The 26604-nt window shown below is 29.5% G+C and overlaps 3 protein-coding genes across 7 annotated transcripts; 2 read left to right on the top strand and 1 right to left on the bottom strand.

Annotated features, from left to right (window-relative positions):
• The first annotated feature begins 360 nt into the window (after positions 1 to 360).
• LOC119686495 (PH and SEC7 domain-containing protein) lies at positions 361 to 11131 on the top strand. 4 transcript variants are annotated; one of them, XM_038101086.1, is made up of 14 exons: positions 361 to 468; positions 523 to 648; positions 956 to 1102; positions 4630 to 4696; positions 4763 to 4816; positions 4876 to 5558; positions 5634 to 6848; positions 8230 to 9215; positions 9274 to 9467; positions 9529 to 9721; positions 9787 to 10123; positions 10215 to 10490; positions 10596 to 10733; positions 10793 to 11131. In XM_038101086.1, the coding sequence occupies exons 3-14, from the start codon at positions 968 to 970 to the stop codon at positions 11090 to 11092; spliced, it is 4578 nt and encodes a 1525-aa protein (XP_037957014.1). In that variant the 5' UTR covers positions 361 to 468; positions 523 to 648; positions 956 to 967; the 3' UTR covers positions 11093 to 11131. The 4 variants fall into 4 exon arrangements, with proteins under 4 accessions (XP_037957014.1, XP_037957017.1, XP_037957016.1 ...); XM_038101089.1 differs by having other exon boundaries at positions 362 to 1102; positions 8230 to 8560; positions 8756 to 9215; XM_038101088.1 differs by having other exon boundaries at positions 362 to 1102; positions 8230 to 8575; positions 8756 to 9215.
• A 1894-nt stretch (positions 11132 to 13025) lies between these two features.
• Positions 13026 to 24195, top strand: LOC119686494 (ribosome-releasing factor 2, mitochondrial-like). 2 transcript variants are annotated; one of them, XM_038101085.1, is made up of 11 exons: positions 13026 to 13064; positions 21434 to 21507; positions 21560 to 21722; positions 21771 to 22063; positions 22126 to 22498; positions 22558 to 22780; positions 22848 to 23148; positions 23230 to 23440; positions 23535 to 23748; positions 23807 to 23953; positions 24014 to 24195. In XM_038101085.1, the coding sequence occupies exons 3-11, from the start codon at positions 21583 to 21585 to the stop codon at positions 24176 to 24178; spliced, it is 2067 nt and encodes a 688-aa protein (XP_037957013.1). In that variant the 5' UTR covers positions 13026 to 13064; positions 21434 to 21507; positions 21560 to 21582; the 3' UTR covers positions 24179 to 24195. The 2 variants fall into 2 exon arrangements, with proteins under 2 accessions (XP_037957013.1, XP_037957012.1); XM_038101084.1 differs by lacking the exon at positions 13026 to 13064 and having other exon boundaries at positions 21347 to 21507.
• Positions 13893 to 18509, bottom strand: LOC119686493 (S1 RNA-binding domain-containing protein 1). The gene is made up of 13 exons (XM_038101083.1): positions 17973 to 18509; positions 17652 to 17911; positions 17275 to 17588; positions 16987 to 17225; positions 16582 to 16925; positions 16236 to 16518; positions 15983 to 16182; positions 15713 to 15902; positions 15526 to 15660; positions 14929 to 15024; positions 14730 to 14859; positions 14543 to 14672; positions 13893 to 14254 (listed from the first exon to the last, which is right to left on the bottom strand). Exons 1-13 carry the CDS (start codon positions 18131 to 18133, stop codon positions 14040 to 14042), a joined length of 2697 nt encoding a protein of 898 aa, XP_037957011.1. The 5' UTR covers positions 18134 to 18509; the 3' UTR covers positions 13893 to 14039.
• Positions 24196 to 26604: the final 2409 nt, after the last annotated feature.

Genomic DNA, 26604 nt, shown 5'->3' with positions numbered 1-26604 from the left:
TCATCCGTGGTCTTGGAAATATTTCTTATATTTAATTATTCGTAAATAGTTTTTTGAGACTGTAAGTACCAGGAATCGAACTCGTGTCCTGCCAAATTTGAAGCTCAGTGTTAGCGGTGCTTAATAAATTATTATGTGTATTATTTCATACTTTTATTCTATTATATTATGATAATTTAAAATATAAGCAAACATAATTTTATAATTCTAATTATAAATAATTTTAATTAGATATATATCAAATTTAAAAGTAATAAAAAGTTAATGTGTATTATTCTAGTGCTTCGTGTAAAATAACATCTTTTGGTATAAGGATTTTTCATACACTTTTCTACATATTTATGTATTTGCTACACTTTTCAAAATGAATGCAGAAACACTAAATTTTTGGTACAAGAAAGAAAAGCATAAAAAAACCGAAAATGTTGGAGTTAAAAAGTTGTTCAACGAAAAAAGAAACAGCGATCGGTGAAAAAATTTAAACAATATATTTTTAAGAATTATTTTATTTAATGTGTGTAGATGAAGCAAGGAAAGTGTTTTTAAATTAAAGAAGATTTGGAATATATCTTAATACAAGGCTGAAAAATCGGATAAAATATTAAAGAAAGTTATATGAATAATTGAAAAAATTGTGCTAATTTCCTGGTAAAATGCTTTAATGTTTAAGATTTTTTTGATAAATTATCTAAAATAAAAGGAACAACATTTATTAGAATATAGTAAATAGAAGTGTGAAAGTAGATGCGACACTGAACAGTTGAATAAAGTACAACACGCCCAAAAATCCAGTCAAGCATTTCGTATTCAACAGCAAACAAATGTTAAAGAAATAAAGAAAAAGCGAAATTAAAATTATAGAAAACAACATAAATGTCTCTTTAATAAAATTGATTAATTAATTAATTTGCAATACTGTTGAAGTAAAAAAGCAATAATAAATTTTGTGTAATAGTTTGGTATCAAAATGACTGAAGAACTGAAAGTGGTGTTGAGACGTAGCGAACACTCTGGCTTTGGATTTTCTTTATTGGGAACGACAGGTCCACCCCATGTTATATTTGACATTGTAGAAAATTCACCAGCTGCGGATTGTGGAGCGGTAAGTTTGCACATAAGAATATTAATATTAAATATATTATATAAAATTCTAAAATACAAAATAAATTAATATTAATAGATTATTCATAATTGATTGGTTTATGCTTAATAATGTTTTGATAGCAGTGCATGACTTCATCCTTTTTGATGACGACAGTATGCAGTAATCAGATTACATATTTTATCCGAAAGTCATAACATCATTTTTATGAAATATATCAATAAATTTTATGTTTATATTTCAAACTTTTATATAATATGAATTAGTTTGCATACATGTTTTTTAAAGTTAAATTTTGTATAAAATTCCGATCAATTAATTCCGATCAATTTTTGTTAAAAATTTTTATTTTAAATTAAAATGTTTAATCTAGTGAAATAATGTTTAACCGTAATCTGTTACCTCAAATTTTAGCATTTAAATTACTAGTAATAGGACTACATCTAATCTTAATCGATTAATGAAATCTAGTAAGATTCTAGTATTTACTCTGCTTGATTTCTCTGGTAATTGGGAAGTATGTAGAATGCAAATATGCTGTGCTTTTTTATTTACAAACACCCAAATGAGAAGTTTCACCAAATTTTGCTACTATTGTTGTAGTCGTTGTGCAGTCAAACCTTGGCCTGTAAGAAAATACAAAAAGATGAGCTTGTTTAATTAGACATTACTTTTGTTGATGAATTCTTATTTAGTTCACCAAATAAAGATTCACCTTCTTGAGTTTCAAATACGCCGCTAGTAAGCCATATCGATCGGATGATAGGTTGGAAAACCACCAAAATTGTTGAGCATGAAAATCAAATACAATACGCGAATGCAACTAGACACATCAAGATACTAAGCAATATCTGAGGTATACTGCAAAATGCAGCTAGTGCATCATCTGGAAGTTGAGTGACAAGCAGATAGTTTTAATCTCATTAGAGTTTCTTCCAATAAAATATTATTAACCCTATGACCTGTAAGAATAAATCGTTGACTCGTGGGTTCGCTGTTATCATTATGTGTCAATTATTTACATATCAATAAAGTCGCAGTACCCTTGGAACTTTTTGGGTGACCCTTACGAATAAGTGAAAAGCAAGTTGGCCAGAACTTGTTTCCTTTTGGGAAAACATAAAATACAACAAACGCCAAGCACATATATTTGTATTCCTGATTTTGGTGACTGACGAACGACACCTAGTTGTCTGTGAAAACAAGTAGTTTCGAGGGATAGATGCTGTTTTGTTTTAAAGCGTTTGTAACTGTTAGAAGGTTATCTGAAAATAGACGAGGAACATTGTTGATAAACTTTTGGTACGTCTTACTAAGCTTTGATTTAGTTCGATTTATTTTTTTTTTTTATTCATTAAATTGCATAAATACTTAGAATCAAATCGAAAAATTTCGTTTCGCAGGGAACCCAACTGACTGCTTAGATACTGCTTATGGGAAAATACCATGTAATATGTTTAACTTGAATACCCAATAACCAAAACAAAGCCAGGTCTTATAAGTTCCAAGATTTTATTGATATTAAAAAAAATGTTGATTTAATAAAACGATGAAGCTGTTGAGCTTGCTCAACCATAATTTATAATTCTCTTCGTTTGTAAAGAGAAAATCTTACAACTGAGCATTTTAAAAACAAATCAATCGATATCAAATGGCCATAAGTAGTGAAAAGCCACTGTTTATGTTAGTTTGGGCGTAAGTGAAAGAGATGGTTGCTATCCGTTGCTGTTTTTGAACTGTGTCGAAGTTTACCACAAAGGTACAATAAAGGTACTGTGGTACCGTGGGCAGTACTGTCATACACATCATATTGGAACCAACTAAGCCTAAAATACAACATCAAACTCTTGATTATAATTATATAGTGGCATTCATGGACATAAAACATAATCTCACTCGATGTTTCAGTGTACGGTATATTGATAGCCAAGCTCGGCATTTACATTCAACTAAAAAGTTGCAGTTCAATTGGGCCATGCTGGATATTAATAAAAACAGATCACATATAAGAATTAATCCTACATAGTACGGAAGAAAAACATTATTGTGGAATTAATTTTTTCCATGCAATATTACTGGTTGAAAGTTATTGCATCATTTTTATATGTGTTGCTGGATACGTATGGAAGCTTTATAAGATAAATATTTCTAAAATACACCAGTTTTAGATACATATGTTTCTTATTATAGTTATAATATACACACATTAAATAGTCAAAAACTGACAAATGCTCCTATTTTCAAATAACAAAAACAACAATTTAATGAATCATAGCGGAAAACAAAATTTCTCTTTAATTCAATTAGACTACTTAATTTTGATCTATTGACTTATAAGACAGAAAAAACTTTCAAAATGACGACGTTTTAAAGAAGAATTTTAGGTAACTTCACTAAGAGAAAAATATAAATATCAGAACAAATTTTTTTTTAATTTAAATAATGCTTTTTAGGATTTTTGCACTCTTTTTAAGCCGTTTTAATATCAGAGACGAGTTGACTTTCAGTTCTTTTGATTTACTCCAATTTTATTGGCATTTCAATACGTAAATAACTCGTACTCGATTGATTATTACGCATAAAATAACATAAAATAAAGTTGGTTGATTTGAAATTGTCTTATACATATTTTTTTATTTACAAACTGTTGGGTGCATTTTCAGTGTTAATGAGATCGTTCTACCAAAAAATACAATATTTTTAAAACGATTCATATATGTAGCTTAAGTCATATATATCAGATATTATTCCATTAAATAACTTTTAATTTGAAGCCTATTATGACATTGTGCTTTTTTAAGCTAGTGGCGTGAATTCGCCTAATAGCCGGTACAGCGGCCAAAAGAGTTCTATTGTACCAATGACATTGTGCTTAAATAGATGTCAAATTAAGTTGATTTTTTTTAAAATAGTTTTTTTTTATGTAGATTTTTCTTTGGCACCATATCGCGGTTATATTTCCGTTCACGGCATACGGTTTTCCGTTTCTTGGACTAAAGAAACATTTTTGGCCTTTTTGCCGAATAAGTCTTACACTATATAAAAATATTTTAAGATGTAGTTTTTCTAATATAAAAGCGTTTTTAAAAACATAATTTTTTCAAGTAACACCATCTTTGCTTCATCGTATTTGTTTAGTTTCAAATCGAAATCATACCTACCATTTAGAAAAAACTCAATATAGGCCTATGATACATACAAAGTAGATCATACAAAGTAGAATTAATCGATTGAACAAATATCTGTAACATAAAATTGCTGAAAATCTCTCTCTAATAGTATGAGAGCAACAGAATAAACCTCAGGATGTTGTGCCTGAGGTTGCACTTACGTACTATATATTAGATAATCTACAGATATCAATCAGTGTTATGATGTTTAATAAATTAGGTTTGAATGTGGAATAATAACCGAGAATAATAACGAAAACATTTTGAAAAAATAAATTTAATATAAAATTATTGCAAATAATTTAATATTTTCAGTTTTACTTTATATATTTAAGAATTTTTCTTGTTATATTTTAGGTTGAAGCTGGTGATGTAATTTTAAAAGTGAATGGAACCGATGTACATCGATATACAACGAAGGAAGGTAAATTTATATAATGGTAAACGGACAAATTAGAGTAATTTTTTAATTATATGTATATTATTTTAGTTTTAAAATGTTTACGCTTATCTGATGATCTCGTTACTTTGGAATTAAGACGAGGTAATAAAATGTAAATTATGTATTTCTTATAAATAATTTCTTATAAATCCCGTTTTCAGATCCAAAATTGAAAGCTCGTATAAAGGAACAGTTAGCGAACACAACAAGTCCACATTATGTTGAAATTGAATCTCCAAATATATATGAAAGATTGTCACCAAATAACTCACAGGCAATTAATGAATATGAACTGCACATCGAAAATATGAACACAAACATAAGTCCAAATGCTTCTTCTACGACGGTACGTTATAAATCACCAACATCCTTGCCGACTAACCGCCCCACGAACCCTGCAAATCATAGTCGCAGCTCCTCTACTTCATCTGCTAATATGCAATTCGTTGAAACAAATCAATCTACATCACCTACATGTCGTCCTTCACGCATTCCAACCGCTCTAAAATGTCCACAAAAATCACCAATTCAACATTCACCTCAACATAAACGTCTACGACCTTCTCAAATTCCAACAAAAGCTTTACAAACATCTCCTGGAGCAAATGGCAACGGTGCGTCATCTGCAAATACACATAATTTACAACATTCTAATAGTTATAGTGGCAGTACTAATAACACACAACAACAAGAACAAAAGGAACGAGATACAGAACCAATATCTGCACCACCGCAGTTCGCTAAAGCACCTCGTTTTGAAGCGTATATGATGACAGGTGATTTAATTTTAAATTTATCAAGAACTCCACAAACCAGCAATATACTAACCACTCATGCCAAAAAGGTAAATAACAAAAATTAATTAAAAATATTATACTTTTTTGATGAGAAATTTTGTTTTCTTTAACATAATTTAAAGATTGATAGCTTACGAGATTCTCCAAATCGTGTTGGTAAAAGTTCTCGAACTAATGGAGCCCTAGCACCACGTGCATCTGGTGAATCGTCTCCAACTTCTTCTTCATCTGTTGATTCTCCTACACATACGACAAATTCTGGAGAGTTAGCTAGTTTGCAAAAACAGCAAAAAATAAAACAAAAGCAGCACATAAGTCAGAATAAGTTATTACAGCAAAGGGATAGCATTAATAATAGCTACAATAATAGCAATAGTGAAGGTGATCGACCATATAGAAAAGATTCTTTAACAAATGATACACTTTTGTTATGCGAGGATCTAGAAAAGGATGAAGATGAAGTAGGAGATTTGTTGGAAGAAGAAATACATACTGATATTTTGTTGGAAGAAAATAGTATTCATTGCCATAACCAACGTCGCATACGTTATCGTCAGGGACGCAATTGCAAAGAGAATGAATTTGAAGAAATTGTTGGTGACAATGAGGAGGATCAAACTCAGTATGATATTACGAATATTGAAACATATAACAGCGGAGGAATTACTCATAATATACACGAAGAAGCGAGCGATAGACATTGTCTTGTAGATGCTTATAATGGCGATGAAGAATTAACAGAAAATGTAGATTTAACTACAAATTCATTTGCGTCTTTGTCAACTAAACATCGTTTGCGAAATTTAAAGCAAAAGGTGTATCCATTACGACAGAAATTAGATGAACACAAACGAGTAGGTAGCGATTCTGTAGACTATTCAAGGTCACCACATTATAGAACCCATGGTTCGGGATCTTCATCATCATCGGCAACAGTAAAAAGTGATGTGATTAATATAAATACATCACAGGATGAAACATCCTTTTCAGTGCCCACATCACCAATTTCACTATCTACACCGCTTTTAGAAAAAGAAACATCAAATTCAGTGCCCACAAGTCCGGAACCATCTAGTTTAGGAGCTGTTGGTGGTGGAAATCGAATTATGTGTACTGGTATAACTGCAACACATGATACAAGTGGCGTAGTACGTCGACATAATGGTATTGTACGGAAATGTGACTCTGCCGGTTTTAGAACCAGTAAATCTGAAGATCATTTGCAACAAATACAACGTGAAGGAATTGCTGCCGTGATACCTATTGATATTGACGAAGATGTTAATAGTTCTTTAAACACTCTTTTGGATACACGGCAAGACTCAGAGGACTCACAGGTTAGTTAAAAATCATTATGTGTATTTAAGTTAAATTTAAAAAATTGTTATTAAAAATTGTTAACTTTACTTTTTAATTCTCAAATTTTTTTTTTATATTGCATAAAATGAAACTGGATGTAATTGGAAGAGTTTTTGAGTTTAGTTTTTCTTTTGATTTTGTGATACTTGGCTGGTGACAGAAATAAAAATAGCATTATTTATCATTTTCGTTATTATATCTTGTACTAGAGTTTCTAAATTATTAATTTCTAATAAAATATCATTTAAAAACAAATAAACTTATAAGAAATTATATTCTATAAAAACTTGAAAACCATGTGCGAAATCTACTAAATTAGCAACAAAAATTTTAAAGCAAACAGATTGTGAAACAACAAAACAACAAAACAACAAAGTGTGCATATATATGTGAACATATAGTATTTTGAAATTAATCATTTTTAATACAAATCTATTTTTTAAATAAATTTATTGTTTTCTGTTATTTTCAATTAACAAAATGTTTATAAGTTTTACCTCAGAGGTAAAATATGCCTGAGAAACATTTTTATTATTTTTTAAATACCTTTTTTTCTTTGTTGTTGTTTTTCTTAATTCTAGTTTATACTTTATTTGCATTGTATTTGTATCTGTTTTTTAGACATCGTCAAGTGCATCTACAATAATTGTTAAAAATATAAAGTTAAGTTTAGGTGCTAATTCTTCGCCGAGTACTTCACTCGACCAACACGATATATCTGCAAAACATCGCCAAAAATTGAAAACGTTGGTTCCACTGAAATGTTCAGATGAATCCAACCCAATCTATGATTGTGATAACCTGAAATTATCAACAATAATAACAGCAACACCATTGACTATTGCGACAAATACAACTCCAAACAGAATTAAATTATATAAAAAGGTTAAAACTACACACACCTAAAAAGTTAAAAACTTAATAATGAACTCTAGAGTTAGATTTTAATTTACAATAGATTAGTAAATTTGCATGTTACTTTACCATACAGCTAAAAATAAGTTAAGCACTTACTTTAATAATTTAATAATAATAATACAATATCTTGGATTATAATTATTAAAACGCTACCTTAAAAAGTTGTACTTACTAAAATTATGTATTTAAAAAAAAAAACAATATAAACATGCTATAAAATCGGATGTCGAAAGTGAGGCTATGCAATAATTATTTAGTATTAAAATTAAAGTAGTTTAGATATATAATCAGAACTAGTTAAAACCTACTTTAACAAGTTGGAGTTAAATAATATTTATGCTTAGTATAAATTTAGTTTGACAAAATTCATTTAATTTGTATGATAAAATATTAAATATGTTATAATTTGTTGGTTTACATTTAAAATTCATATTTTCGCAGGACTCGAACCGCGATCGTATAGTTTGGACTTATAATGCTCCGCTTCCACCACATCAATTGATACATCAGCAGTATGTAACACATTACGGTCAGACGTCTTCACCAAATTCCCATTCAAGTTCTTTAAGCTCTTCACCACAAAATTCGGCTGGAAGTCCAGCATCGCCAACTTCAGTATCCAGTAGCGTAATGTCATCTTCTGGTTCGAAGGGAGCAATTGGAATAAATAGCAACTTAAATGGCAATCATTTATTACAACCACAATTGCAACAACAGCAAGGTACGACAAATACAAATGGCATAGCGACGAATACTCCAACATCAACAACTGGTACTTCACAAATTGGTTTGTTACAATGCCCTATTAATGGTGTTGGTGGTAATAATGTAGGCATTGGTTTAGTTAGTGGTATGAATAGTAGTGGTGGTGGTTGTGGTGATCATAGTGTTTCCGAAGCAATTTCAAATATTTCAAGTCCTGATTATCAAGACGATGATAATTTATTAAGTTCTCGCGATCTTTTAGGCGGAATGGTTCTTAGTGATCCAAGTGATTCAGACTCAACAATTTTAGTATCTGATGCTGCCTTACAACGTCAACAACAGCAACAACAACAAAAATTCCAACAAAAATCACAGCAGTCGGAGCATAGGTTAATAATACAAGTACGTGGCGTTGATAGTAGTAATAGTGCCTCCCCACGTTCAGTTTATTCTGAGTTAAAAGACTCTGAGGATGAATTGGCTACACTTACTGAAGAACCACCGACTACAATTTTGGCAACTGTTGGTGGCGGACAGAACGATGTACGGGACCGGGACTCTTCACCTCCCGTTTCAGATGATGGCAGTGATGTTGAATCGTTACACTCATATCACTATTCACCTAAGGCTGTAGATATGCCTTCTGCGATAAGGTTGGCAAAGAGGCTATATTCTCTTGACGGATTTAAAAAAAGCGATGTATCGCGCCATTTAAGCAAAAAGTAATATTCTCGCTATTTGCATATAAATAAAAATAATTTATCAGTATTACTTTTTTAGCAACGATTTTAGCCGGGCTGTAGCAGATGAGTATCTAAAATACTTTAATTTTGAATATAACACATTAGATCAAGCGTTGCGAGAGTTTTTGCAACAATTTTCTCTTTCTGGTGAAACACAGGAACGAGAGCGAGTTTTGGTGCATTTTTCAAAAAGATTTTTAGATTGCAATCCACAATCTTTTAATTCCCAAGGTAATTCATTACAACATATTTTTTCCGCATATATAACAATAAAACATATTGTATTTTACAGATGCAGTCCATACGTTGACTTGTGCAATAATGCTGTTAAACACTGATTTGCACGGTCAAAACATTGGAAGAAAAATGACATGTACAGAATTCGTTGATAATTTAGCAGAGCTTAATGATGGCGAAAATTTTCCCAAAGACGTATTAAAACATTTATATCAAGCAATTAAAGCACAACCTTTACAGTGGGCATTGTAAGTAATGCAGTTGTGAATAATAAAACTGAAAACTTTAACCCGTTTTATTAAATCTGTTTTAGGGACGATGACTCGCCTGACTTACAAAAGCAGCGCAATGAGATTATTAGTTCTGGTAATACTTGCTCTGTAGGACAAAATCCATTCCTAGACTTACCTGAGTCTTCATCCGCTATAGAGTATAAAAAAGGTTATGTCATGCGCAAGTGTTGTTTTGATTCCAATTACAAGAAAAGTATTGTATTTTTAAATATTTTAGTTTGTTTAATAAATAATAATAATAATAATAATAATTACTTAGCTCCATTCGGAAAGCGTTCGTGGAAAATGTTTTATTGTACTCTAAGAGACTTAGTATTATTTTTACATAAGGATGAGCATGGTTTCCGTAAAAATCAAGTATGTGTTATTAATATTAATTAATAATTGAAAAAGTAAATGATTTGATAAGATAATAAATGATGATTTAAATTTTGATTTTTATATCTAGATGTCAGATAATTTACATAATGCTATTCGTATTCACCATGCATTAGCGACTAAAGCGACAGATTACACAAAAAAGCAACACGTATTTCGTTTACAAACTGCTGATCAAGCGGAGTATTTATTCCAGACTAGTGATTCAAAAGAACTGCAATCGTGGATAGAAACAATAAATTTTGTTAGCGCAGCCTATTCAGCTCCACCACTTGAGGGTGGTGTTGGTAGTCAAAAACGTTTTCAACGACCATTACTGCCAAGTACACATACAAAGTTTTTATTGGTATGTTGAAGAGATGCAAAAATTTCTTTTAAAATTTTTAAAGTATAAACCTATTAAACATATTAAATTAAAATATTAAAATATAAAAATTTTAAATTTTAACAGAAAGAACAGTTAGAATCACATGAACAACAGTTAGGACAATTAGAAAATGCTTTGACAGAACATAAGAAAAGTCTTATTCCAACTAAAGGATTGCCTTTACAGAACTATAAGGAAAAGGAAAACTATTTACAATATGAAGTATTTATAATATTTAAAAAAATTATTCAGATTAATATTTTGCAATATTTTTTTTATAGTTGCGACGTTACAAAACATATGTAACTATACTCCATACGAAATTACTTACCGATCAACAACAAAATGAACTGCAAATATCAAGCGTCGAAGAGTTAGATACTTTTCCAATTGGTGGACGGCTTCAACAACAAGAACCAAATGCAAATAGTGTTATATTACAACAACAACAACAACAACAGCAGCAGCAGCAGCAACAACAACAATCACAATCAAAAAATGCAAGCAGGTACAATAATCGTAATACCATTAATCGTTCTGAGGCTGCTGCACAACAACAGCAGCAACAGGACCTTGGCTGACGTGTAATGGGAGTTTTCTCAGCTTGTGTGATTTAGTTTGTAAATTAATATATCTTAATTTTTATTTCAATTATTTCATACATATAAATTTTATGGCTTTTATTCACTATTAATAAGTGTACTGCTCGAATTTAAATTAAAGACGATGATTTTGTTGCATTGCTTTATATATACAGAAATTCATTTTGTATTTTACAAAGTAAATGCTTTATAGATCCAAATAATAGTTAACTTCTATTGCATTAAAATTTTTTATTTTAAAATACATATATAACATACAATTATCTGATTGTATAAATACAAAAGTGATACTACTCAAAATTTTTCTTTTTTGATTATATAAATATATATATAATTTATATATAAATATATATTTAATTTTCAATTTATCTCTCATATCACCACCAAATTAGAAATATTTAGTTGAGTCACTTTTGAGGTGGATTGCGTATATTTTATATAGTTTTTCATTACTATTTCCAATTACTTTACTTATTAAAAATTTTATTTATCACATACTACTTACAGTTTTCTTTACTTGAAATATTTGAAGTAGTTTTATGTATTTTTAAAATTCAGTATCTAATAATATTAAAGGGTTGTGAATTATTATGCATAACATAATCGTATTAGAAATTGCTACGATAAAAATGATTCCTTTCAAATCCTAAACAGTTTCCGTATTAAACAATTTTTAGGTTCTATAAACTCTCCGTTGAGAATCTGCAATGGAAATTAAAAGAAAACTAAGTAAGGATTTTATTTTTCATTAAACCCACAAGCGAGGAAAACTTAAAATAAATGTATTAAATGAACTTTTACCAGAAAAATGCATTTAATAAAATTAAAATCAAATAGAAAGAGGAAATAAGTTTGTTATTTTACACGACAAAGAAAATATATATATATCCAAATGATATAGAATAATAAATTACAAGTGCTTTGACAAAATAAAATATCTTTAAAAGTTTCTGAAGACTTTAAAATTTAATTAATAATAAAAAATATTTTACATTTTGGAAATGATCAAAATATTTAAACTCTTGAAATTACGTAAAAAATATAACATATTTCTAGATATTTTTGTTATAGTTAAATATTTTACACTGAAGAGTTAACAAAATATAAAATGAAGTGAATAACCACATACAACAAGCTTTACAAAAATAAATTTTTAAATTAAATATAGTTAAAATTATTATGCTGATATTATTGGTTTAAACTATTATAATCCAATCATATGAAAATATTTTATAAATATTTTTTTATCTGCTTTTCCAAAAATTTTATTTTATTTCTCGTATGTATAAATATTTAATTTATTTAATTAGTTCTAACTGTAATACGCTAAAAGCAATATATAATGCTTTATATGTATTATAATATTTCTAAAAATAATTTCGGTTACGTTTAATTATATATTTTTTACATTGTTGACGGCGCGAATCCATTATATCAAACAATTTGAGCGTAGTAAAAAAATCTAAATATACTTGACTTTTAAATCAAAACAATTATTAAACCAGATTGCTTCTAGATTACAATAAAAAGCTTCAAAAAATTAAATTCAAAATATATAATTAATTAACAATATTGGTTTATTGCAAAGACCACATCAATTATTTAAATTTTGTATATATTTATTTGTATATACATATATACACTTTTTGTATTATTATGAGTACCTAATAATAAAATATCTCTATATTTTATTTAGTTATTTTTCATTTTCTTTTTTTAAATATATTAAATGAGCATGTAATAAATATAGTAAGTTATTAAACTACTTCTTAATTTTTACATATAAAAATATTATTTTGCTATAAACAATTTAATTTTCTTTTAATTTGTTTAAATACTTTTTGTTTTTTCAGAAAAAAAGAAATAAAAAATTATTGACGGAGCGTGAGATAAATTAAATTTATATAATTGATACAAATTTGCTAAACATATTAAAAATATTTTAAGGCTGGTAAGTTAATGAAATTGAATTTCAAAAATTGTTTTGACTTTTTATTTTGATGTGTTATTATTCAAATATATATATATATATATATTTTCAGTTTAAAAAAACTCGAAGTAAATGCGTATTAATCAAGACAACTTGTTGGGTTATCTGTCCTTGATTACAATAAATTTATGTTTTTTTTTGTATATTGAAACTCATAACATTACCTAATTATCATTTAAAATGATAAAAAATTAATATAATATTGATTATAAAATAACCTTATAGTGTTAATTTTGTATTTAAATTTTTTGTTTTCATATATATTTTTCAATTTCATATATTTTCGAACAAATAAATATATAAATTTAAAGATTCTATATTCATTAATTTAACTACGATTTTTATTTAAACTTTTATGTTCCTTAGTTATTAGTTTATATTTTTTTACAACTGTTTTACTTAATAATAAAGTATACAACTATACTATTCATATACAACTTGTTTTTAAATAAATATAATGTGTGGCAAAGTCCATTTAGTTAGCATTTAAATATTATAACATAAGTTTATAATTTGTATTTATTTGAACACATTTTTATTTGTGCTCTATTTGTATTTAAAAATTTAATTGTTTATCAAATAAAATTTTAAATGTATAAATTTAATAGTTAACCATATTATACATATTGCAACTATTGTATTTTACAAAAATAATCCAATGATGTATTAAAAAATAAATGCAGTTAAAAATTAGATAAAAAACAATGAGAAATATTAAATTGTATTGAATACATTATAACTTTAAAAAGCATTTACATACAAATATTACATGTAAAAGTTATATTAAAACCAGAAAAACTCAATAAATACTTCCAAAATTAATATTATACATTTGTAATCTTGTAATAAAATGCACAGATAAAGAAATACAACTGGCTAGGCTGACGACATAGCCTAAATGGGCTGATATCTAATAAAGAAGCTAAGTAGCTACAGTTACTCAGGTAAACTTAGCAGATCAATATCTGCTAATACTTTTTCTAGTCTTAAACCTAAACGCCCTTTTTGAAAATCTATCTGATGTATTGAAGTTGTTACGCGATCTCCAATATTTAAATTTATGTTACGCATTTTGCTTATGTGTATTAGTCCATTGCGTTCTACACCAACATCAACAAATGCTCCAAAATGAGTAATATTCGTTACAGCACCTGAATAATAATAGAAATAATAAATCTGAATACATAACAAACTAATTGGATAGTTGATATATATAGCGATATAAATCGTTTTAAGAATTCAGATATATTTAAAAAATATTGTAGGTACATGAGGAAATGCAGTTTGATTCAGTAAGAATTATTGCTTAAGTATTAGTTATATTATTAGAAGGAAGCAAATCATTGATAGCACATAGTTAAAAAATATATAAAAAGCAAATTCACTAATCATTACAGACTTATATTATTCAAAAAGAATATAAATTTTTTATTGATTACCTGTTACCACATCCCCAATCGATAGATCTTTAAAATTTTTAATTCCTTGTTTAAAAAGCGGTCCTTTATTTAAATCTTGGCGATAATCCTGTAGCAAGTTACGTTTTAAAGCAACAAATACAATTTCCAACTAATAAATAAAGATCCAAATATAACTTGTATTTAAAGTTTTAAAATACTCTCTTACTCTTTCAATTGGAATTTTAAAGTCATTTGACAATTCTTTGAGATTATTGGATTTTTCATAATCTTTGATTTTTTCTATAAAACTCGGTTTACCAATATCTTTTAAATTTAATTTGCAAATAGATATTATTCTACAATCAAATAATAAATAAATTAAATTATTTATCAGAATAAATTTAATTTAAGAAATGTATGCTTACTTTTTTGCTATATTGTAACTTTCTGGATGAACCCATGTGCAGTCCAATAAATTCTGAACATTTCCACCAACACTAAGGGGTTCTATACGTACAAATCTATAAGAGTAACAAACAAAGAAATTTAGTTATAAGAAAAAAATTAGTATCGCGATTAATACAATAAATTGGTTTGGTCAAAAGACATTAAATACTACTGAGGGAAATTATATGGAGACACTTACGCGTTATATTAAACCTATTTTGAATAGGTAAATATTTTTTAATTTTTTAATCAACAGCAAATCTATCCTGATTTTATTTTTAACTGGTTAATGTAATACAAAGTTTCCTTCATGACATTGAACTTCACACATTTATTGTTAAACACAATTTCATCTGTAATTATGCTATAAGTTTGATCATCTTAATTTTAATTCTGTTCTACTGTGATCAATTTACACACTTACTCTATTCTATGAAGTTGTTTACATTTAGTCATTTTTTGTATTCTATGCATATGCATATATAGTTCATTAAAAAGGTAAACTCAATAGATAATTTGAAGAACGGAAGAACTACTCGGAATATTATAACAAAAAATTACACATATTAACTTACCCAGCACACTGTTGAAACGTCTTCGCACCTATTAGCTTTACTTGTAACAAGTCCTCTCTTGTTTTAAATGGTCCGTTTTTAAGGCGATGATCTATTATTTTTTGAGCTTTCTTATCGCCCAATCCAGCAATATGCCTGCATCCGATATTAAGATCAGAAATAAAAAATTTATATTTTATAAACTTACTTTAAAACACTGATACTGGCAGTATTAATATCAACACCAACATAACTAACACATTCACTAACAACTTCGTTGAGGGAGCCTGTTAGTGCTTTCTCATTAATATCATGTTGGTACATACCGACCCCAATATGACGTGGTTCAATTTTTACGTACTCGCTTAATGGATCATTTAGTCTTCTTGCAATGGAAACTTAAAAATAATTAATTTGTAAAAAATTAAAAATGAAATCAAATACATCGAATTATTGTATTGTATATCGATACACTTACCAGCACTTATTTGGTTAACATCCATTTTTGGAAACTCTTTCTTGGCAATTTCACTACAAGAATAAATAGAAGCACCTTGTTCTGACACTATGCTGTAACGTATAAATCTTGGATCTAATATATTATGGCAAATTAATTTTGAAAGCCACTCCTCTGTTTCACGACAAGCAGTTCCGTTACCTAATGCAATAACTTTGCAACTATTAAGAAAATTATTTAATTAAAAAATCACACATATTTCTGAAGTAATTACTTATGTTTTGTTAACAATTTCGTTAACTGTTCAGCATATATCGCAGGATCTTTATTTCTCGTGTGCAGATACATAACACCAGTTTCAAGAACTTCAGCAGTTTCAGAAATCATGGCATATTTACATCCATTTGTAAATCCAGGATCTATACCCAATATCTTTTCGCCTTTTAGTGGTGCACATAATAGAAGTTGTTTTAAATTTTTAGCAAACACTTCTATAGAAGCTTTTTTAGCGGTCTCATTTAAATCGGCACGAATTTGTCGCGATGTTAACAGTTGTACTAAATATTGAAAATAAATAAAACTTTCCATAAATATATTATTTTTTTTAAGGTAAAACATACATTTTTTGTTGTATGAGTCTTCAAATGACAATTCAAAAATCCGATCACGTAGATCATATTGGAGACCTTCATCCATAAATATTCTATGAATGTACCGTTTTATTTCTATTTTAAAATTTTCAGCAATTATTATTTTAACACTTAAAAATTTTTGTTTTTCGCCCCGATTTATAGCCAAAACTTGATGAGGTTTAATATGTCTTATATCAGACTGAAAATTGAAATAATTTTCATATTTACTTATATCAGATTTTGCATCCTTTTTAATTGTTGGCGCTTCCGTATTTTTGTTTAAAGTAGTTTTTGATTTTGTACTTGTTAGAAATATTTGAGTTGATTTTTGCCTTTGAATAAATTTTTTTTTATATATAATATATATAAAAACACAATTCAAAATAAACTTACAATTTTCTTAGTTGCTCTAAAACGCCAGTATGCTTACTTATAATATGGGATACAATATGTATTATACCGGCCTCTACTTTTATTTCATCATCTAAATTACTGTTATTACGATCAATATAGTTTCTTAAATATACTTTTGGCCCTTCTCCTAACAATAATTGATTCGCACATTTTTCTAAACCAAGTGCCTTAGCTCTATCTGCGAGTGTTCCCTTATTAGCTGGTTTATAAGGTGCATACTGAAAGTAATAATTATATAAAAGAATTTAAACTACTTCTCATGCTTACCAAGAACTCTAGTTCTTCCGGTGATTTAGCACACATCATTTCTATGCGTATTTCTTCATTAATTATATTATCTTTTTCGAGTTGATTGACAATATTTTCAGCCTTCTTCCGTAAATTTAAAATTTCTGTGTATGAGTTTTTAATGTCACGTAAACGTTCAGGACTAATCTCATTTACTAAATCTCTTCTATATCGACATATAAATGGTATAGTGTTTTCGTTGTTAAACAAATTTACAATATTTTGTGCAGCATTCAATTCAATGCATTCCGTTTCAGCTAGTAATTCATGTACATTCCAAACTTTTCGTCTAGCTAAAATTGAGAAATTAATTAATTGAAGATTCTGATTCTTATGTTATAATGTTATGTTTTTACCCCAAAAAGAACTTCTACCCGTATGTTGAGTTATAGTTTGACCCGCAAATTCATTGTGTTCATGATTAGTTGGTATACGGTTTATACTTCCATCATCAATGTTGTTAATTAATATGTTATCGCTGTTTATTTCCTTAATTTCTTTTCCATTTATTTCATTATTTTGCTTCGTGATACCGCCTTTTTTTCTAGCTGTTTCTTTGCTAGATTCAAGTGATTGGAGATTTTCTTTCTCTTTATCAGGCCATCGGTTCTTTGATCTATCATAAATAAAATTTTATTAATGTTCCATATTTCAAAAATAGTAATAATATACATTACCTCACATGCTTATTTTGGGCATAATCAAGTTCACAAAATGAATTATCTTGTTCATATCTTTGTTTTTTTGTTGGTAAAACATCTTCATCAGAATCAGATATTTCAATAACTATTGTTTTAGCTTTTTGAGCTGCAAGCCTTTTTGGACGTGAAGAAGCCATTCGTAAATTTGACCAGTTAACACTTTTTTAATAATATCCAAATTTTATTAATTAAATTATACTGCTTTAGTTTTTTGAAGCCACCGTCAACCAATGTATGTTCAATGAACGAAAAAAATTTCTTACACCATTTTCGTTATATTGAATTTTAATATGAACAAATACCTTCATTGGCAACACCACACTAGAGTAATTTTTGAGTATAATTTTTTGCATTCATTTTTAATGCCTGCTATATTCGAGTTATTCTGCAGATTGAAATTGTGTATACACGAACTGTTTGGTTGTACGTGTATAAAAATATAAAAATAAAGATTTCGATAGTAGAATAAGACTAGAAATCACAAATTACATGAATAATACATTCACACTATCTCATTGAGGCCGTTGCTAATTTATATTAATGAGGAAACGTTTACATTATAATAATCTCATTTATGTAGGTAATAGAACTTTTATATACCAAAAATGCTATTAAAGAACTTTCTTTTGTTTACAAATAAAATACAAAGAATAATTTCGGTATTGTGTGAAATAAATCTTTTAAAATGAAAAAGGCGGAGAATCTCAAAAATATTTTATATAATGTTTGTGATATTATCAACAGAAAATAGGCTTGCATGACAAAATTGCCCAGAAATCTTATTAACATGTGGAAGTATTTTCAATCGAATGGCGCCCCTCCCGAAATTCCAATACTCTACTGTTCTTTCATGATTTAAGGAATTATCTTTCCTGATTTAACAAATAAATTAAAACTATTAATATCAACTTCATAAAATTAACATGTAACATAATTTCTCTCGCCACTTTCCCGCCACACGTTTCATCATCTTTTCCTTTTTTGTGTCTGAAATTAAAAAAGATTTAATTAAATCTCAAATCATGTTTTCAGATATCTTGGCGAACACATTAACACATTAATCTGGCGTTATGTGAAAACTAAAGTACAAACTAACTTAATGGCCCAGCTTTCATTAGCAAGAGAAAAAAATCACATAATTATGTGTATGTGTAAAGCAATAAATATGAGTAAAATAATAAATAATAACAATAAATAAAAGTGTTTTAATTAATAATAAAGTGGTAATAGAAATACCACATATCTATTGCATATTTAATTTATGAAAACAAAAAATTTATCAAATACTAGTTTATACTGCTAATTTCTTTTTACCTTCATCGGGCAGACTGTAACCCCTAGATGACACGTCGCAGGTGGTGGATAACGGATGCTTTCCCCTTATTGGATGGCAGGAGAGAAATACCTCCCGCGGACCAAACAGTCGGAAGAGTGTCATTTCCTTAAAAACCTCTATCTGTAAGCTACCCACTGGATGTTTTGAGGCCGTAGGTTACGGACAGAGTTGCATGCATAGACAGGAGTCTGTAAAAGAGATGGCGGCGGAAGAACGTAACTGGTTAATGGCGGCGCCCGTATACCTTCAAAAAGAGTACTGTCACAATATTTTCTGTCGGTCTTGGGGCAACAGTTGGCAGCCCCATCACCAGAATCGGATTCGGTAGGTCAATCAGCTACCACTCTTAAACCAAATGATTAACAAAACCGCAATAAATAATAATAAAAATGGCAACAACTTGCTGATGGCGACCTTGAGCATGAAAGTAACACACGATTCGCAACCTGGAATGTGAGGACGTTTTTGAAAACATCACGACTTGCGCAGCTGTGCAAGAGTTTACTGATCGTACAAATTGCTTGTTAGTATCATTTTAATTTTATACTAGTTGCAATATTTGTACAACTTTCTAAGATTCGTTTTAAAAAAAAAAAAGATAAAAATTGTACGTATGCAACAACTGGTGCATTCATGTTGTCAACAATATCACAAACATTTTCTGCGTTTACCATGCTGAAATATTTTTTTGTCACAATACAAAATTTAATGTTATCTACTTATAATAAAAATGTAAACAAAGAAAAGCTCTACAATTAGAACTTTTTGTCACATGAAAGTTCTTCCACATGCCTCAAGTTATTTGTGCCAATGTAAACGACAAAATCTTAGTTACTCAAGTAATTTACTTAAGTAAGCAGTGGAAACAAGGTATAAGTTACACTTACTAAGTAGTGGAAACATGGTATAAGTCTTCAAATGCGGTGACTGTGCTTATTCTCTATTACTCTATTATAACATATATTTATATTTATGTGAATATAAAAAGTTATGGAAACAGCATAAACTTGTTAATGGAGAAATTATAGCAGAGAACGAAAAATGATGATATGGATGTGATGTGGATAACTCCTTCCATTAGTAGTAGAAACAGTCAACAAATGAGCTGCTGATGGATTAAAGCTGAAAAAAAATTCAGCCAAGTCTTATATGTAATAGCAACATTTGTTATGTCAAGCAGATTGATGGAAATCAAAATATTTTGATTTTTCGTGAGTCTGGCTTATCTTTTTTTGTATAGAACTTTTGTCGGACTTTTGCTGGCTTTCCACACAAAATTCATTCTGTTTTAAATCGTGAAAGCGGAAATATCGTTTTATGGCGTGCGTGATTAAACAGTAATTTTAAATTGCTTTGATGAGTGTCCACATGTCAACATTCAAGAATGATGTGTAATACTTACTTAAAGCTGAATTAATTGTGTTGTAGAAACAATTAACAAACGCCAAACCGATCTATATTAGGTATGTTCCACCAGCTACTCATAGTAAAACTCGAGTAAAATAGAAGTAAAATACAAACTGAGAGCGTTACACAAATAAAATGCCAAATTTTTATGAAACAGCTTTGTGTAAAATCTGGAGAGAACACCAGTGCCGCGCAAATAAACAATACAAAAATTTAAATTCAAACCAAAACAGCTGATTCATATATCACACAAATTTTACTTGAAATAAAATAAACGAATAAAGTCTGTGTAGCATTTTGAAATTTCGACAGGGATATTACGCTCTCTCAGATGCACTCAAAGTGCACAGTGTTACTCAAAGTTACTACGAGTAACTCGTGGAAGAGACATTATAAAAACAATACATTATATTATTCGTGCCGAAAAGAATAAGAATGAAAAAAAAAATAAGAAAAAAAAAATTTAAAAAATAGTAATAAATCAGATTTTATATATGCATATGTTATGTTTTTAAATATTAAATTTTTTAGCCGTAGTCACTCTGTTTACGCATCCAGTGATCAACTGCTGTTTAAAAAAGAAAACATATGTTTTCATCTCCAGGAAATCAGTATTTTATATTATTCATTTAAAATTATCAAATATTATAATGTTAATAAAAAAGATTTTATTTAATTTACAACCATCATTTAGGAGAACGATATGTTTACGTTTCTTTTGCAACAAGGACATTAGAAACATCGGCATTTTAGCCCATATTGATGCAGGTAAGTTAACTTATTTAAAAACGATTTGTTAACGAAATTTTAAAAATTTAAGGAAAAACTACAACAACAGAACGAATGTTGTTTTACTCCGGCAAAATACATTCACCTGGAGAAGTACATCGTGGTAATACCGTTACTGATTGTTTAACTCAGGAACGTGAGCGAGGAATTACAATTTGTAGCTCAGCAGTATCATTTAGTTGGAGTGGCAACAGGTAAGAGAAATGAGAAAACCTTTATTTTTATTAAGTGAATAAATTTAGAATAAATTTATTGGATACTCCTGGACATATTGATTTTACAATGGAAGTGGAACAATCATTGCATGCAGTTGATGGTGTCATTATTGTTTTAGATGCTGCAGCCGGTGTAGAAGCTCAAACGCTTACAGTTTGGGCACAGGCCAATAAACATTCACTGCCCAGAATTGTGTTTGTGAATAAAATGGACCGTACTGACTCAGATTTCGAAAAATGTATAGCAGATTTAAGAATAAAATTGGGTGTTAAACCATTATCTTTACAGATACACAAAAATGATGACAACAAAACTTTAAGTACTTCCGTATAGTATAGAGAATAATATGATATAATAGTTTTATTTTATTACTGTTCTTAGCTATTTACGATGTTATAACCTTACAAAAATATCGGTGGAATTCAGAAACTTTAGGTAGAGATTATGTAACAGAGAATTTAGTTGCTGGCGATGATATGTTTTTAAAATTACAACATAGAAGAAACGAGTTGATAGATGAATTGTCTGGACTAGATGATGAATTGGCAGACTTCGTAATCAAACATGAAAGTTTTGAGAATATAACTAATAAAATGATATATGATGCCCTACGGCGCACAACTTTGAATAATAAAACTGTACCTGTGATACTTGGTTCAGCCTATAAAAATATAGGCATTCAAAAATTAATGGATGCCGTAATTCAGTATTTACCAGCTCCACATGAACGGAACCAGATTTATGACTGTTTTGGGTAATAATTGTGTATTAAAAATATTTAATCAAATTCTAAATGTATAAAAACTTTTAAAGCAACGATTTTGTTGGTAAGGTTTTTAAAATAATTCATGATAAACATCGTGGGCCGTTAACGTTAGTTAGAGTATATCGCGGAAATATGAAAAAAGGACAAAAAGTCACTTTATCGCGAGGTGGGCAAGAAATTTTAAATAAAATTTTTGAACCATTAGCTGATGAATATCGCGAAATCGACACTGTACAGGCTGGTAATATTGGCATATGCAGCGGTCTTAAGGTATTTTATTTTTATGTAAATATTAATGAGCAAAATTTGATTTTAATTAGATTTTTGTTTTTTCTAGAATACTACAACTGGAGATTTGTTAATTGAGAGCACAAGTTCCCTAAAAAATGCACAAAAACGACTGAAAAACATTTATAAAAATGAGGAATTTGAAAAGAAAGATGAAATTGAGGAAAACATTATAAATGAAATTTTTTCGACTGAACCACAGGTTCCAGTAGCTGTTTATTTTTGTTCGATTGAACCGCCAAATTTGTCAACACAAAGCGCCATGGAACTTGCGTTAAAACAATTACAGCGCGAAGATCCTAGTTTGACTGTTCGGCACGACGAAGTAACAGGACAAACAGTTTTAGGCGGTAAGATTGCTACTAAATTAATAATTTATAATTTATAATTCAAAATTCAGAAAATTAATTATTTAATGAGAATTTATTTAGGAATGGGTGAACTACATATGGAAATTATAAAATCCCGAATTTTGACTGAATATAAGATTGATGTAGATTTGGGTCCTTTACAAATTGCTTACAAAGAAACAATTGATGCATCTGCAAAGGAAACTTATTTCGTTGAAAAAGATATTGCTGGTATTAAGCAAAATGTTACAATAACGCTTGAGTTAATAAAAGGATGTCATGATTTATTTAGGTAAATTCACAATAATATTGAAATATATGCTAATTGGTGTCTTTGTTAAAAAGTAAAATAAATATTTAATTACCATATGTAACAAATTTATTAGCATAGACAAATCTCCAGAAAATGTGGCAAATGTAAACATGTTACGACCACGAATGTTGCAAATAATACGAAAAGGTGCACTTTCTGCTTTAGAAAGAGGACCAAGAGTTGGGGGACAAGTGGTAGATACTCAAATTAAACTGCATAATATTGTCGTTGGGCGTGGAACGGCGGATTCTTTTATAATGGCTGCGGCAGTACAATGTATTCAGAAAGTAAATAATTATATAGACTCTTATTGGAGAGAATATTTCACTCTTTTAATTATAACAGATACTGAACACTATAGGAACTCGTTTACTAGAACCTGTAATGGAAATTCAAATAGTTTCACCTGCTGAAAATATTTCACAAATTCTTGCAGATTTATCTCGACGACGTGGAATAATTAACGAAATTGTACCAAAATCCAATAATAAGGTTTGTTTAAAACCTTATTTCTACAATATAAATATATTTATTGAATATATATTTTTTTAGGTAATTACGGCAAAAGTTCCTTTAGCTGAGTTGTTTGGATATTCTACAAGTTTACGTACAATAAGCTCTGGCACTGCTATGATGACAATGCAGCCATGTGGTTTTTCTAGTATGAATACAAACGATGAAATAGTTGCAATACGGCGAACACAGGGATTCGAATAGCTTTTGAAAACAATAAAGTGTATATATATAAAACATTGTACTTATATAAATAATAATCTTTAATTACTAAAATTTATATTCCGAATGATGTTTTTTCAAACATTTTTTTTAATTTTATTTAATAAATATTTTTTACTTTCATTTTGTTATACCTTCGTTCGCAAATATAGGCAACTTAAAGTAGTGTCTACAATATTTATATAAACATTTTAAATATTTGTATCTTTAACTTTTAATTGTTTATTTACATATGAAATTATTAAACAAACAGTGATTAATTTAAACTTAAATTATTGGTTAATATTATAATTAAATAATTCTAAAACTTTGAATTGATAACTATTGTTATTGTTTTGTTTTGTTATTAGTGTTGTGGTTATTTATTTTATGCACATGTTTTCTTCGTGTACAATTTTATACATTATCAAAAATTATAAATTTATTTTCACATTGTAAAAAATCATAATTATTAAATAATAAAAAAATCTTTTAGATACCCCTAAAGATGTTAGAAAAAAACCAACGTAACGTCGGGTGAAAAAATGAAATAAATTAATTTTTGTTTACATTCCAGTTACAAGACCAGAGTAGCCTAATAGAAATTATAATTTAAAAAACAAAACGTACTGGTCAAAAAACATCATTATTAATAGGTATATTTGTTGTTGTTGTTGTTGTAACCTGCAGGGACCTGTAAGCAGATAAACATGAAAGAAAACACAAGACGATTACATAATTAGGGAAATAGGATGAAAGTTAGGAGGGGGAGGGGTTAAGGAAGAAGAGGGGGAAAGAAGGATGTGGAAGCGTTGGAAAGGAGGTATATATAAACCGTCATCCTGGATCCAGGCGGAGAAACTTGACCACTTCAATGGGGTGAGTCCAAAGGTTAATTGGACGAAGATTTGTGTGTGCAGAAGGACATGTAAACAGATGGGCGGCGTCATGGGGAGAAGAGCTGCAGTTGGGGCACACATTGTGGATGGACGTATTTATGCAAGACAAATAACTGTTTAGCACTCGGCTATATCCTGATCTCAATTGAGCAAGCACAGTTCTTCCTGCACGAGGAAGACAGCGTTCATCCGAGGAGATTTCAGGCGGAGGCCTATTAAGAATCTTGTCGATAAATTTAATAAAAGAGAGGACGTATCGACGGATGCATCTAGGAGGGAGGGCACTACTAGCCATGGCGCCATTGGGATGACCATCTGTGTGGCACGCGAGAAGATATTGCTTAGACAGTAGTTGATTATGCTCTTTTACAAGAAGCATTTTTGATTCTACATGAAGGTGGTCAGCATGCGACATGCTATGGCAACCAGTTGCAACCCGCAATGTCGTATTTTGACAAGATTGGTTTGTGGTCCATTGCGTCTCGCAGAGTTGTGGGGTCCATGCTGGAGCTGCATAGGCCGCAATAGGACGTCCTATTGCTTTGTATGTACTCAGTAGGGTTTCTTTACCTTTGCCCCAAGAACAACCTGCGAGAGCTTTTAACACATTATTACGTAATTTCAACCGGTCACATATAGCAAACGCATGTGCAGAAAAAGTCAGCATACTGGCGAATACGACACCCAGGATTTTTGGTTTGGTGGTGGTAGGGATCCTTATTGCACCGATATTTATGGGCAGAGTCAAGGAAACCTCTTTATTCCAGGAAGTAAAGATGGTGGCTGAAGATTTATTTGGTGATAGCTGAAGATTTCTATTAGCCAGAAATGATGCCAAAGATGGTAGATATGGCCCGTAGTTAGAATTGTGCACTCATCTGCATAGGTTATGACTCTGACTCCCTCTGGGGGGTCCGGGAGTTTGGACATGTATAAATTGAAGAGGATCGGTGAAAGAACGCTACCCTGGGGAAGACCTTGTTTCAATTTCCTAGCTTTTGACATATTATATCTAAAGTCAACAAAGGATGATCTACCTATAAGATAGTTACAGAGCCATCTCTTGGTGGAGTCAGGGATAGATGTTTCGGCCAAGTCATTTAACAGGGTCCTATGGGAGACTGTGTCAAATGCTTTTGCGAGATCATGGGCAACAAGCATCGTGCGAGTTACATTCTTTTATCTTATCCCTACGCTAAATATTTTATCATCGTTGTTTGACCTAATCAAACAACGAAACATCTACATTGCATCCTACTAAACATTTTATTATCGTTTTTCGACCTAATCAAACAACGAAAGATCTATATTATACTTTATTATATTCTACTATCTTTAACTAAACATTGTAACTAAAAATATTATTATCGTTGTTTAGCCTAACCAAACAATGAAATGTTCTCATTGTATTCTATTATCACTACATACCAGTAGCGAGGCGTCAGCTTTTTGGCAAGGTGTTCACAATTTAATCAAAACAGAATTCCAACTATAACGTATTCTCCCTACTTCTAAGTTTTGTCCTTTCCA

This window comes from Teleopsis dalmanni, chromosome 2 (genome assembly GCF_002237135.1).
Source record: "Teleopsis dalmanni isolate 2A chromosome 2, ASM223713v2, whole genome shotgun sequence".
Taxonomy (NCBI): Eukaryota; Metazoa; Arthropoda; class Insecta; order Diptera; family Diopsidae; genus Teleopsis; species Teleopsis dalmanni.
This window is presented reverse-complemented; position numbering and strand designations above follow the sequence as displayed.

Excerpts from the sequence above, each read along its gene's own strand:
- LOC119686495 (XM_038101086.1), top strand. The coding sequence starts at position 968 with ATGACTGAAGAACTGAAAGTGGTGTTGAGACGTAGCGAACACTCTGGC. Across the intron at positions 6,849-8,229 it reads AAGACTCAGAGGACTCACAG|GACTCGAACCGCGATCGTAT; the intron begins GTTAGTTAAAAA and ends ATATTTTCGCAG. Across the intron at positions 10,491-10,595 it reads CACATACAAAGTTTTTATTG|AAAGAACAGTTAGAATCACA; the intron begins GTATGTTGAAGA and ends AAATTTTAACAG.
- LOC119686493 (XM_038101083.1), bottom strand. The coding sequence starts at position 18,133 with ATGGCTTCTTCACGTCCAAAAAGGCTTGCAGCTCAAAAAGCTAAAACA. Across the intron at positions 17,912-17,972 it reads GCCCAAAATAAGCATGTGAG|ATCAAAGAACCGATGGCCTG; the intron begins GTAATGTATATT and ends TATTTATGATAG. Across the intron at positions 14,860-14,928 it reads AGTTACAATATAGCAAAAAA|AATAATATCTATTTGCAAAT; the intron begins GTAAGCATACAT and ends ATTTGATTGTAG.
- LOC119686494 (XM_038101084.1), top strand. The coding sequence starts at position 21,390 with ATGTTAATAAAAAAGATTTTATTTAATTTACAACCATCATTTAGGAGA. Across the intron at positions 22,499-22,557 it reads CAGATTTATGACTGTTTTGG|CAACGATTTTGTTGGTAAGG; the intron begins GTAATAATTGTG and ends AAACTTTTAAAG. Across the intron at positions 23,149-23,229 it reads AGGACAAACAGTTTTAGGCG|GAATGGGTGAACTACATATG; the intron begins GTAAGATTGCTA and ends GAATTTATTTAG.